Source organism: Camelus dromedarius, chromosome 1 (assembly GCF_036321535.1).
Source record: "Camelus dromedarius isolate mCamDro1 chromosome 1, mCamDro1.pat, whole genome shotgun sequence".
Classification (NCBI taxonomy): Eukaryota; Metazoa; Chordata; class Mammalia; order Artiodactyla; family Camelidae; genus Camelus; species Camelus dromedarius.
Window position 1 is genome coordinate 94313862 of NC_087436.1, and position 14423 is coordinate 94328284.

The 14423-nt window shown below is 33.0% G+C and overlaps 1 protein-coding gene across 5 annotated transcripts in view; it reads right to left on the reverse strand.

Moving 5' to 3' along the window:
* N4BP2 (NEDD4 binding protein 2) overlaps positions 1 to 14423 on the reverse strand; it is a 67012-nt gene that overhangs the window by 22092 nt on the left and 30497 nt on the right. For all 5 annotated transcript variants that reach the window (XM_064487296.1, XM_064487301.1, XM_064487307.1 and 2 more), the window contains 5 exons: positions 13568 to 13692; positions 10925 to 11013; positions 7521 to 7597; positions 3105 to 3257; positions 10 to 2390 (listed from right to left, as the gene is read on the reverse strand). In XM_064487296.1, coding sequence (XP_064343366.1) covers positions 10 to 2390; positions 3105 to 3257; positions 7521 to 7597; positions 10925 to 11013; positions 13568 to 13692 — 2825 coding nt within the window. The remainder of the gene's footprint in view (positions 1 to 9; positions 2391 to 3104; positions 3258 to 7520; positions 7598 to 10924; positions 11014 to 13567; positions 13693 to 14423) is intronic.

Below are 14423 nucleotides of genomic sequence, written 5' to 3' on the forward strand. Positions count from 1 at the left end.
TTTTCTTACCTGAATCAATACCAACAGGGCCAAATAATTCACTGAGCTGAAAAGCCAGTTCAGGGGGTAATGCCAATTCCAGACAGTCTATGGTCAGAGATCTGGCCATCGTGGGTGTAGAAGTCAACATCTCAGTTTTATCTTCTTCAGTAACTTCAGCTGACAAAGTATTCCCTGCCATTAGAATTTTTTCCATTTCCCGTTCATCTTCATTCATAAATTCTTCTGTGTTTGGAAATTTCACATAATCCTTTGGAAGATTTTCATTTTTATTTATTTCAAGAGAGTCAGTAAAATAAGTTTCTTCATGCAATTCAAGATTTGAAGTGTTTGATCCAGAGTTTAAAATATCAGACAAATTCAAAGAAGAATGTATACTGTCTCCAACCTCTGTGACTTCTGGATGCTTTTCCATTTCATTCACATTTTTAATGGTAGTAGCTTTCAGAGTACCTGGAAAAAACTGCTTAATGCTACATAAACCTGAAAGTTCTGCCTGACTATTAGGAAGTACTTCATTAGTATTCTTTAGATCTACAGTGGCGTTAGGAAATATACTTGTTATTAATCCAGGTTTTTCAGTAGTTATAGCTCTCATTTCTGCCTGCTCTGAGTTTTCCTTTTCTGAATTACAGGAAGACTGTACATTAGTGTTACTGATACCAATTCCATGGCTAAATTCTGGCACAGAAGAACTGGAATCCTCTAAAGTTCCTCTTTGGCTAATAATTTCCTTCAAGTTCAGTCCCAGAGAAAATGGCCCAATTTGTGCTGCATCATACGATTTCTGGATATTCTCAAATTCTGTTTCCTCACATAATTTAGTTTCAGAATCCAACAAAAGGCTTGTGGCCCAAATAATATCTTTGTTACACCTCTCATATAAGTCCTTTAGGGCTTCTAAAGAAAAGGATCCAAACAGTTTACAAAGAATGTTAAGATTTTCAGACTCATCAGCACTAGTAAGCTCACTTTCTTCAACGTATGTGCTTTTGTCATACATTACCCTATATGGAATTGTATCTTGAACATCTAGTTTTGTGTTAATACTGAAAGCCTTTGGTTTAAATCCATCTAATCTTCCTGTTAATACTCTCAGAGAATCTGAAACACTAATTTTATTCTTTTCTATTTTCCATAAGAGGGCAAAATCCTGTGGTTCAGTCTGGGTACACACGCCTACTCCTATTCCAGGAACTTCTTTACACTTTTCTTCCGGAAATTCAGCTGAAGGCTGTGGTCCTACTCCTCCAGGAACAGTCGGCACATTATTGGTGTAAGTGAGAGGCAATGTGTGTTGTGTATGAATCTGTTTACCTGGACAAGACTTATTCTCATGGCTCATTTCATTGGACAGCATTTCAGAACTTCCTAGGGAATTACTACCCAGCGTTTTTAGTTCTTCAGGGCTTGTGCCCCAACAGGCCTCATGTGCTGTGTATAAGGATATTTCATTCATACTGCTGTTTGTTCCAAATTCTAGGTGCGGTTCACTTAAGCTAGCCTTTGGCATTCTTGATCTGTGCTCTCTCTGAGCTAAAGAATCAGATGAAGGCCAGTCTCCCACAATGTTGAATGAGTCTTTTTCAGTATTTTTGTAAGGATCATATTTACTGCTATTGAAAGATTCTGAAGCATCATCACACTGTGACTTGTCATCCTCTACATTTTCATGTGGAGAGCCTTGTTGCTGGATACAATCTATACTCACAGATAAACTGCTATCTACCACTTTGCGTGATTGAGGGCGATTATACTTTTTGTCACTTTGTACAGATGAAGCCTTTTCAGTTTTTCGGTTCCTTTTTGTCCTCTGACCAATAGTTTTATCCACTGGCCAGTCACCAACAAAAGACAGCTCATGTCTTGGGAACTTTTCCAAAGTTGATTTGCTTTTTTGTTTTCCAAAGGCTTTTTTCTTTACTGTTGCTCTTTCTTCCCACATTTCACCAGGTGGAGATTTTTCATTTTGAGGTGGCACAGTATTTGAAAGATCACAGTCTTCTTGACTATTTTCACCATAGCAAGTACCCGGTGACACTCCTTCTTCAGAACTATCTGCACTGGTTTTACTGCACTCTTTATCAGAAGCCATTTTTACTTGTTCTTCTTTTTCACTTTTATCTGTAACTCGTACTTTACTTTCAGAATCAGAAAACCAAGTGTCTGGAAATTCCTGAATGAAAGCACTCTGAATGTTAGAGTTCACGCCACTTATTTCGTTTCTTCCTCTGTTTAAATCTGCATTAGGGAGATATGTAACATTCTCAGGCAACATAGTTTCCTTGGTCACTTCAAGTTTCTTCTCTTCAGTTAACTCCAGGTGCTTCAAAGATAAGGATAAAACATTTTCTTCTTTTTCAGAGGTAATATCTTCATTGTCTCTCGGGCTGTAAAAAAAAATTTTATTATAGGAAAGTCTCTTATTGTTGCCCTTAGTATTATAATTTAAATTAAGGGATCATAAAAGAGCATTTATGAATTTTCTCTCCCCAATTCCTTTTTAATAGAGCCTCTCATGCATAACTTACTATCAAAAAATCTGAGTAATTTAGATCTCTATTTATATTTAAGGCTTCTTTCTTATTTATTTATTCAATTGTCTATGTATCCTAAATGTTTTTTACAGAATCAGTACTGTCCTAGATTGCAAACTTTCAAAAGGCTATGACTTGTATTACCTAGTAAAAGTACACAATGAATAATAAATTTTTACAATACTAGTGTGAGAGAGTATTTTTATTAATACCTAAGAAAATCAAGAAGTAATGTGAATTTATTATACAAAATAATAATAGAGGCAAGATAAGGTAACAGATAAATACCGGAACAGCAGCAAGTTAAATAGAGAAGGCAGGAGTATTCATAGGATAAACATGGACCTACATAAACCAGAAGACAATGCAACAACTCCCATGTGTGTCATCATTCACATAAACTTTTACTTCTCTTGCTAACCATACACATCTTGCTTCAGGTAAGACTATATAAATCCTACAAATAACAAATGTCTACATTATTTTTAAAGCTATTTGGCAGTGATTTCACAAGCTCCAAAATTACATTTTTCTTAAATTATGTTTTAAATTGAATTTTTAACCTACCTAGTACTGTCCTCACAAGAATATGCACACAACTCAATACGTTCGATTTTCTCTGGAACTGAAGAACTCATGATTATTGGCACTGAAACAAAACGCTGATAGTGTTCCAACATTCTTGTTATTTTTTCTTTGCTTACCCCATGAATATTACGCCTAAAATTCCAATGGAAAAAAGAGTAGACGGAACATCAGTAATCAAGTTAAAAAAAAAAAAACCCAGCTCATATAATGCCAAGAAAAACAATGATACATTTTTAATACATAAAAATATCAAAGCTTTTATTATGACATGATATAAACTATTTGATTTTAATTTTCATTGTATTCAAGATTTATTCTATATTACCATTTTCTTAATCATTTCATACAATCTTTTCCAAAGATCCTTTATCAGCATGGAAAAAAAAAACAGCAGATCTTAACAACTTTAAAAGAAGTTATTCTTAAGCTTTGCAAAAAAGTCTCATAAGAATATGACCATCATTTCAAGCCTTTAATTCATTAAATAGTGAATAATAAAATTCCACTACAAAGGCTTCCACTTATGCCAGTACAGTAGACTAGATGTCTCAAAGGGCCCGGCCATTACAATAAAACTGGACCCCATATAAATTAAAGCAAACACATATTTTAATACATGTTTAAGTTCAAGCAAAGGAAAAAGCTTCCTAGTATCTCTGGACATCCAAATACGTATCTGTGTTTTCACTCATGGTGGCTTATTTGTGTGCTTCTGTTTGTGAGTTCATATTTTGTTGAAGCTAATATATGGGACTCCTTAGGCCTTAAACTGGGGGTGCTTTCATTAATATAACATCTGGATTTGCATCTGCCAGGAGGCAAGATGATATGCTTTAGTCCCTCAAGGGTCTTGTCTTAATGAAAACATCTCAGACTCAACCCTCTTATCTTGAGTTGGATCTAAGGTTTAATGTCTGGATCTCAGGGCTAATATTAGCATTTGTCACCTGAGCAAATCTGGCTTTCATATTTACATACCTCGATCTTGTCTGGTTTCAGATCACAAAGAAGCAAAGAGATAGAAAATATGAAAGAGAGGTTAAGAGACATAGATATAGAGGACAGAGCAAAAAGGTCTAGTACACATCTAAGTCCCAGAAAGAAAAAAGAGAACATGGGACAGAAGCAATTTAAAGGAAAATGGCTGAGAGTTTTTCAGAACTGATGAAAGACATCAATCCCCTCATCTTACAAGTCCAACAAATCCCAAACAAGATAAATAATAAGAAATCTACAATGAGAAACACAGTACTAAAATTGCCATTCACCAAAGATAAAGAGATGAAATTAAAAGCAACTAGAAATTTTAAAAACTAATCTACAAAGAAACCAACTATTAGAATTACAGCTGACTTAACAGAAATAATAGTGGGAGTCAGAAGACAGTGAAAGGTAATCATCAATAACAAAAACTATCAACCTAGAATTTATTTACCCAGCGAAAGCATCTTATAGGGATGAGGACAATAAAACAATTTTCAGATTAAAAAAAAAAAAAAGAGTTTGACATGAAGCAGGCCTAGACTAAAGAAAATACTAAAAGATGAATGTCACACAGAAGGAAATTCCCAGATGAAAGGCCTATGATGAAAGAAAAATTAAGCACAAAGCAATAACTACATGAGTGAAAACAAACACTGTATGTACATTCTAAAGTCAGAGCATGTAAGTTGGAAGGAGGTAAGTATCAGAGTTAACATGCTTGAAATCCTTGTATTTGTGAGGAGGAAGGCTAAGAAAATGGTTTAACTTTAAAGTTTGCATGATAAAAATTTAATGTAGCTACTAAAAAGCTACAAATACTATATATAATTTCCATATTAGTAGAGAAGGGAAAAAACAAATAAGAAAATTTGCATTCAATAAAAAAATCCAAAATAAGGTATGATAGGAAGAAAAAAACAAAGACATAATTTTCTGTGATAGGAGAAAAAGCAATCACAGAAAAGGTAATCAAAGAAAAAAGAAACTACAAGTCCAATTATATTAATAACCAAAATAACTGTAAAAGAACTAATCTTACCAGTTAAAAGCCAAAGATAGAGTGGACTTTTTAAAACCCAGACATACTGGTTACAAGAGATATACCTAAATATAAAGATATTGAAAAGTTGAAAGTAAAGGCATAAAAAAAAAAAGAAGTAACACTCAAATACTAACTAAAAGAAGCTGGTATAGTTCAATTGATATTAGACACATTAGATTTAGAACAAAAATTAATATTAATAAAAGAAAATCACTAGACAAGGATAAAATATTCAATTAATTAATGATATAAAAGTCTTAAGCTATGTGCACTGCAAAAAATATTCTCAGTATATATAAAGCAAAAATTGGCAGGATTATAAGGAAAAACATGACATAATCAACATTAGAGGGAGATTTCAGCATCTCTCACAGTAGATTTTCTCATCCCTCTCTTCAACATTAATCAAGCAAACTTTTTTAAAAAGTAAAGTTATAGATGTGAACAATAGAATAAGCATGATTTAGTGATATATTAATACAATATAACCATTATACATTTCTATCAAGCAAATATGAACATTTATCTTAAAAACTGACAATGAATTAGTCAAGCACATCTTAAAAAATATTAGAGAATTAGTATTATACAAACCACACAATCTTACCTACTGCAGTAAAGATGAAAACCAATTTTTTTAAAAAGATAAAATTAAAACCATCTGTTCAGAAATCTAAAACATAGTTCTGAATAATCCAAGGGTTAAAGAATAAAACTGTAATGCAAATTATAAATGATAAAAATAAGGAATAATATATTAAAAAGTCTAGGAGAAGCTAACATAGTACCCAGGGAAATTTATAGCATTGAATGCTCATATTAAAAAATGACCTAAACTTTCAGGTAAAGCCTTTTAAAAATAACAATAAAAAGAGCAAAGTAGACTTTTTTTAAGCAAAAAAAGTAGAATAAAAGAAAAACAAATGAATTAAACATAAAACAAACTTATAATAGAAAGATCAACCAAGAAAAGAGATGTTTATTTGAAAAGTTTAATAAAAAATCTGATCTCTAGTAAGAATAATCAAGAAAAAAAGAAGGAACATACACATAAACATACTAAGATTATAAGGGGGAACTTAAATACAGATGCAGCAGAGATACAAATGGTAAGAGAATACTATAACTGTCTTAATAAAATCTTAATAAATCTGAAAATTTTGAGTAATGGACAAATTCTAACTGAAACTTCTCACAAAGAAAACAGAATCCAGATAGTTTCATAAGTAAATTCTATCCAATATTTAAATTTATATAAACTCAGAAAAGAGAAAAAGAAGAAACACTTCCCAACGAGTTTTATGAACCCAAAACCATGATACCAAAGCCAGGCAAGTCAGGGCAAGGAAGAAAAGACTGTAAGTCAATCTCACCCATTTATATAAATGCAAAAATCCTAAATGAAATATTAGAAAACTAAATCTAATAATGCATCAAAAGGATAATAAAAAAGAATGAAGTACTGATACATGCTACAACATGGATGAACCTTGGAAATACGCTAAATGAAAGATGCCAGACACAAAAGGTCACATATTGTATGATTCCATTTATATGCAAAGTCCAGAATAGGCAAATCCATAGAGAAAGAAAAGCAGATTAGTGGCTGCCTACGGGAGAGGGGAATTGGGAGTGACTAATAACAGGTACAGGGTTTCTTTTTGAGGTGATGGAAATCTTCTCTAATTAAACAGTGGTGATGGTTGCACAACATTGTGAATATCCTAAGGTTAGGTTGTCCTTTAGTGAGTACTGAAATTAGTTTAAATTACCAAGAAGAAAGTACCCTGACCAAAATTAATTTAGAGTTATCTCTAAGGGAATCCAGAGCACAAAACAAAACACACTGTATGTCCATGTCCTAAGTAACATTTTTATTCAAGTCAAATAAAGAAAAAAATACAACCTTCTTAAGGGAAGAGGACAGCAGGTAGTGAAATACCTGGACAGCTGGACATTTGCTACCTTTCCCATCTATACTTCCTCACTTCCTTCCAGCATTTTAATTCACTAGGCAGTCACAATAATTTTCCTCCCAGTAGCACAAGGTTCAGGTATGCTGAACCCTAGAGTCCCTACTAATTTCAGATATTGACATCATATCACTAGTAAGTAATAAAACCCTGACTACATAAGACAATTAGAATTTTTCTGTTAGATAACAATTTTAGGAACAAAAAGATACAAATTCTTCATAAACTGAAAAAGCAAGCCTATAGGCAACACAAAATTTGTTATCAATTTAAGAGGCAAAGCTGCAATCTAATCCCTTTTGTTTCATTCATTACTTATAAGGGGAAAAAAATTCTAGATGGACTCTAACACGTTCACGAAACTAAAAACGCGTTAGGTTAAGTTCCAAGTTTTACCTTGCAAGTTCCTTTGGTTTGAATTTCCACCATGTGTCCGGTTCCCGAAAAAGAACTTTATATTTATGTTTTTGAGACTACATACAAAAAAGACAAACACATTTAAAAATAATTACTTCTACGAAATTAAAGTCATTGTTTCCAAATTCACAGCATGCTAAAACTGAAAGAACCTAAAAGATTATCTAATCTTGATGAGTGTGTTAAACTGGTAAAATGCACAATCTCTTTGATGCAGCAAATAACTTTCAGAAATTTATGCTGATATTTATGTAAGAGTGCAAAAATACAAATACATCAGGATATCCAATTCACCATCATTTGTAATAGCAAAAGAATATAAACAATTCAGTGTTTATTAATATGGAACTGGCTAAATAAATGAAGGTATAATCATACAATGAAAGCATACAATGGTTTTTAAAATTAGGTGTTAATGAGAAAATGTTCTTAACATAAATTGTTAAGAAAGTAAGGTACAGAAATTTCACTTGGACAAAAAAGGATTATTCACATATTTGTGCATGTATAGAAAACTTCTGGAAAGATCTCAGAAATACTATGAAAAGCATCTACCTCAAGGGAATAGAACTTCAGTATTTTTTATGGTTTGAATATGTATTATATATAGGCATGACTTCCATAATTTTGAAACTATTTTAAATGACAGTTCATTCTATTCTTCAAAACTCTAGCAAGGCTATAATCTAAAAGCCAAGCCCTACACCTGTGCACTACATCCGTCTTCTCTATCTCAAGGATAATTGAGTTCAGCAACTCTCCCTCTCTCTAAGGCATCATTAATTTTTCCCTCTCTGTTGGATCAATCCCATCACATTCAGTTATTTCTCCCATTCTGCTTTAACCCCTTTCCCCTGCCAGCTATCTCTTCATTTTCCTACTCCCTTTGCAGGACAATGTCTCAAGCAATAAGTATATCCTCTATCTCCAATTCCTCTCCTTCCAAGCTCTCAAACCCATTCCAATTGGCTATTCCACTGAAATTGGGTGTGGAGAGAATGAATTATTTCCACACTGAAAAATACTAAGGTTCTCACTCTCTTGACTCTCAGCAGCATTTGTCACAGTTCATTGCTCTCTTCTCCCTAAACTTTCTTCATCACACACTACTTCTTTTCCTCCTATCCCACTGGGTGAGCGTTGTCAGTCTTTTTTGCTAGCCCCTCCTTTTCACCCAGACCTCTTCTCACAATGGAATGGCCCAGACTTACTCCTTGGTCTTCTACCCTTGATCTACATCAGCAATATTTTTCCACTCCTTGGTAATGACTCTCAAATATATAGTTAGCCCAGGATTCACTCCTGAACTCCAAACTCATGGACCCAACTACTTATTCAACAAACTTAACATATTCAAACTTAAAACTTCTGAAATCCATTATCTACACCTACCACAAAACTATTCTATCTCAACCCTCCCCATCTCAAATGATGACAACTTCTATTTACACAGGCCAAAAACTAAACCTGATGTAATACTTAATGCCTCTCTTTCTTTCACATCCATATCAATCCAAAAAGAAATTCAGTTGGCTCTACTTTAAAAATATATCCAGAATCTAATCTCTATTCGCCATTACCTTCACTGCTACCACGTCAGTCTGAACCACATGGTCTCTAATTACCACTACAGCCTTCTAATGATAACTAGTTTCCCTGCTTCCATTCTCCCCAGCTCACAAGTCTATTCTCAACACTGCACTACAGTGATCCTTCTAATACTAAGACCATGTCACTACACTGCTGAAAACTGTTATGAACTGAATGTTGTGTCCCCTTAAATCCCATTGTAGAAACCCCCACCCCACCATGTGACTGTGCTTAGAGATAGGACATTTATGGAATTAGGGTTAAATGAGTTTAAAAGGTTAGAGCCCTCATCAGAGAAGATTAGTGTCCTTATAAGAAGAGACACCAGAGAACTTGCTCTCTCCACCATGTAGAACACAGCAAGATGGCTATCTGCAAGGCAGAAAGAGAACTCTCACAGAAACTGACACTGCTGGACCTTGTTCTGGGAATTCTAGCCTCTAGAACTCTTAGAAAATTAATTTCCTGTTGTTTAGTCTATGGTATTTTTCTGTGGCAGCCTAAATAGACTAATTTATTTTCCATGTCACTTAAAATCCAAAGTCCTTACAGTGGTCTGTGAACCCTTATATAAACTGCCACACCATCTTCCCAACTACCATTACATCTCTGACTTCCCCTTCCACTACTGATCCCCTCAGCTTGATGACAAGATGCCAATAGTGGTCACTATCATCTTCTGTTGTTCTGACAGAAAAGTCTGAAAGTCAACTCAGACACCAAGATGGGAATGACATAACACCCTGCAACGAGCAAAGGGAGTATAGGCTGGACGTGCTAAGGACATAAAACATAGTAATGGCAAGTATAACATTCATTAACCAAAAAAACAAATTAAGCTTCAATGTGTCAGACATGTGCTAATCTTGGGGGAATAAAACAAACAATACCCATACTCACAAAAGCTTCACTCATCAATTTACTCAACAGAATATATACTTACTATATGCCAAGCATAGTGCTATACTCTGGAGAGTCGATGATGAATAAAAAAATAGTCCTACCCTCAAGAAAACAGATGCTCTACAGCCAAATTCAACCCATCAGCCAGCATTTGTACAGCCCAGGAGCTAAGGATAGTTTTTTTATCTTTAAAGGGTTGTTTAAAAAGTATATGCAACAGAGACTGTGGCCTGCAAAACCTAAAATATTTATTATCTGGTTCCTTATAGAAAAAAGTTCACCAACCCACGGCCTACTGATAGAAGGTGTGCATAACATTATGACAAAAGTACGCTAGAATGCCATGAAAGTAGAAAGAGTGCCCAATGTAGCTTTTTAATAAGTGAGTGAATGCTAACTTCCTGGAAAAGGTGACATCAAAGCTGGGCAAAAAAGGAATCTAAGAAATATGGAGAACTGAAAATACTGAGTTTACAGAATTCTGAATTCCTCAGAACAGCAAAATTTCAAAAGAAATTTAGGGACTAACAAAGGACCACCAGATTTTGATTCTGTCAACTAAAAGCAGTAAGAAAACAAACCGTGTATACACACATACATACATACAAAAACACAAACATAAAATTGTAATTTAAAACCAGTATCTTTTCATAAGAGATATCAAAAGAAAAAAAAAATCTCAGAATTTAAAAACTGAATCTCAAAATTTGAAAACTAAATAAATTTAGTTTTATGGAAAAACTTCCTATTTTTCTCATTTTGCTAGAGACCAGAGAAAGCTCAGTTATATACAGTTCAAGGACTGTTTGCTTGAAATTCAGTTGTGTAATTAACATCCCCCCAATAATTTCAAATCCACTGTTAGACTTATGACAATTCATGGTACAAACCAAAGCAACATATGGCTTCATTTCCCATGCCTGTAGGTTTGTATTATCTATTATTACAGGAGATATCTTCTTCTCAAATGCTTCTTTTGCTAAAAAACAAACAGAAAATGACAAATCACTTTTAATAACATTAAGGATTACCTTGATATTTTAAAAATGTGATCTTATTTTCATAATTTGAAAATCACAGATACGTGCTAATTTTACTCACAATTCTACTTTTTTTTAAAATTTTGTTTTTATTGAAGCGTAGTTGATTTGCAATGTTAGTTTCAGGAATAACAACTCTACTTCTAAATACCACTTTTAAGTATTCAAGTATAGGTAAATGTTGAATAATAAATACTAAATAAATACTAAAATTATAATCAGAGGAAATAAACAGTATCATGCTAAAAGCAACATGGTATCCTGGGTAAGATTCTGGAACAGAAAAGGACTTTACTAGAAAAATTTAAATTTAAAAAAAGTCTGGAGTTCAGTTAATAATAATGTACCAATGTTAATTTCTTAGTCTTGACAAATGTACCATAGTTATACAAGATGTTAACATTAGGGCAAAATGGGTGAGGGTTATAGAGAAACTCTATACTGCTTTTGCAGCCTTTCATTAAATCTAAAATTAATCCAAAATAAAGTTTAAAAACAAACAAAAAACACAAACACACACACAGAAAAACAAAATGTAATGATCTGAAATAAAGAAAAAATTATTATACACCATTGCACAAGAGATTTTCTTATAAAACTGCCTTTTTCCCCAAGGAATTAGGCCATTCAGAAAATGAATGATGAACCACAATAAATAAGCCTTACAAGTAAATGTCTGGAAGTTTTTAAAGTTCTGTATACTCCCTTATAATAATAAATAGAAGTAATAAAAGAAATAATCCAAAAGGCAAACAATTCAGACAGCTCTCCAAAGAATATAATCAAGTGGCCAACAAGCATGTAAAAATACTCAACATCACTAGCCATTAGAGAAATGCAAATAAAAACCACAATAAGATATCACTTCACACCCACCAGGATAGCTATAATCAAAAAGACAGATAAGAACAAGCATTGGTGACAACGTAGAAAAGTTGGAACTCTCATAAACTGGTAGTAGGAATGTAAAATAGTGCCAGTGCTTTGGAAAATAGCTTGGCAGTTCCTAAAAAGGTTAGACATCGACAGGTATATTCATAGCAACATTATTCATAATAGCCAAAGAGTAGAAACAACCCAAATGTTCATCAACTAATGAATGGATAAATAAAGTGTGGCATATCCATACAATGGAATATTATTCAGCCATTAAAAAGGAATAAAGGACTGATACTTTCTACAACATGGATGAACTTTGAGAACATTATGTTAAGTAAACGAAAGCCATTCACAGAAGACCACATGTTATATGATTCCACTTATATGCAATGTCCAGAAAAGGCAAACCTACAGAGATATAAAGTAAAGTAGTGGTTGCCTGGGGCTGGGAGAGGGTTGAGAAGAAATGAGGAGTTACTAACGGGTATGGAGTCTTTTTAGGGGTGATAAAAATCTTCTAAAATTGATTGTGGTGATGGTTGTACAACTCTGAATATGCTAAAAACTATGTGATTCGTATCTCAAAAAAACTTTTTTAAAAAAGAATTCTGCCAATTAATTTCATATTATTATTGCTGTGGTTGCTGCTGTAGTAAGGGCATGTTAAACTATTGCTAAGCACTTTTCATTCTCATTTAACTATACAAGAATCCTGAAGGTTTAGTATTATTAAGTCCTTTTACAGATGAAGACACTGGGCCCTGGAGAGTATAAATAACTTGCACAAGATCACTTAGCTGGTAACTGGCAATCCAAGATTGCTCTTCATCCCATCATACTGTTTCCTTTATTTTCAATTGTCTTGGTATTTTCATATTCCCAAATTCTTACTTTAATACTTAATTCAAGAAGGAATATAGAAAATTTTAATAATGTCAAAAGATGATAAATTCAAGAATAGCCTTCACAGTGAATTTACCACAAAAGAAAGGCTAAGTAAATAAAATATTATCTATATCTCTTAGTAAGAACTTACCATATAAAATTCAAACTATTCATAACTAAACATTTCATGATAAAAAACATCTTCAGTGAGTAGACAGTTGCACTAATAAAGAAATTAAAGTTTTATCTATGATCCCTGCAGATTCAGTTTGAAGAGAGTCATTTTTACCCTCACACTATCTTCCATAAAAATTAAGCCAATCTAGGGAAGACCAGTGGTTAACAATGCAGATTCCATTTTAGGAAACAGGAACCAGAGAGCATACTAGACAACTGTAAGCATCTTGAGCTATTCTGAGACCAATGTAGAAAATATGATTTATTTCTAACAAGATCCCCATTGACTGTATAAAACTTAAACATGTCATGCAACATTTTAAACATTTTACAAAAATTAACTTATTTAATCCTCGTAACGACTCTTTAAGACCACCTTTTTTACCTCTTACTATGTAACATAAAATTGTTGTAACTTTATTTATATTATATATAGTACAATAATAAACTAAAGTTAATTGTAACTCTTTAAAAGTTATGTCACAAATACTAAGTGGATTTTTTTCTTTATATTGCTCTTAATACTACCCAGCATCTGGTGTCTATTCTTACCACGATTCTGGTTCCACTCATGAGCTTCTCCTAAGTACTTTACATCAAACTGGTACTGTCCATTTATGTAAAAATAATCATCAGTACTAAGAATGACTCCACTCGGATTATCCTCTTGCAAAGTTCTGTGAATGATAAATGGAATTATTTTCATTAATTTTTCTTCTAAATTCTCTACTAATTTTTGCAAGGTCATAATCTTAATTAAAAATTCAAGCATTATTATTTAAAAGAATGAGACTATTATAATATTAAAAGAAATAGTATCAGAAATCCTCTAAGCAGAAGTTTGACTCCCAAGAAAACTGACCTAAGGCAAGTCTGCTTTACTTTATGTAAATTACTATTTCAGAAACTTTTTTAAAATATTGTAAAGTTCTTTATCCTTACTATAAAGGTTTGAAAATTAACACATTTTTAATTATCAAGGAAACCTGGTAATTGAAAATGCTTCAGAACTCTTTATCAGTACAGGCATCTCCCTCATCTGGTTACTTGAATACACCCTGATCTACATTACCTACTCTAAGGCGAAGGTCACTTCAAGGTCGGCAAGCACCTTGATGTTCAACAGATCTTCAAAAGTAGATGAAGCTTTGTATATTGCTATAAATTTACTGAATATGCCAAAAACATCCAAAAATATAATATTAATAGACTATTAATTTAATCTGCTAAATTACACAAAGTTAAGACATCTCTTTCCTGACTCTGAAATTTATCTTCTATATAATTGAAATACATGCAAAAACTAAGCAAACAGAACCCAGAGACATAACAATGCTACTATTCTTAACCATTTGTAAAATATCAACATTTATCCTCTCCTAAAATATGCATAAATATTTCTAAAGCT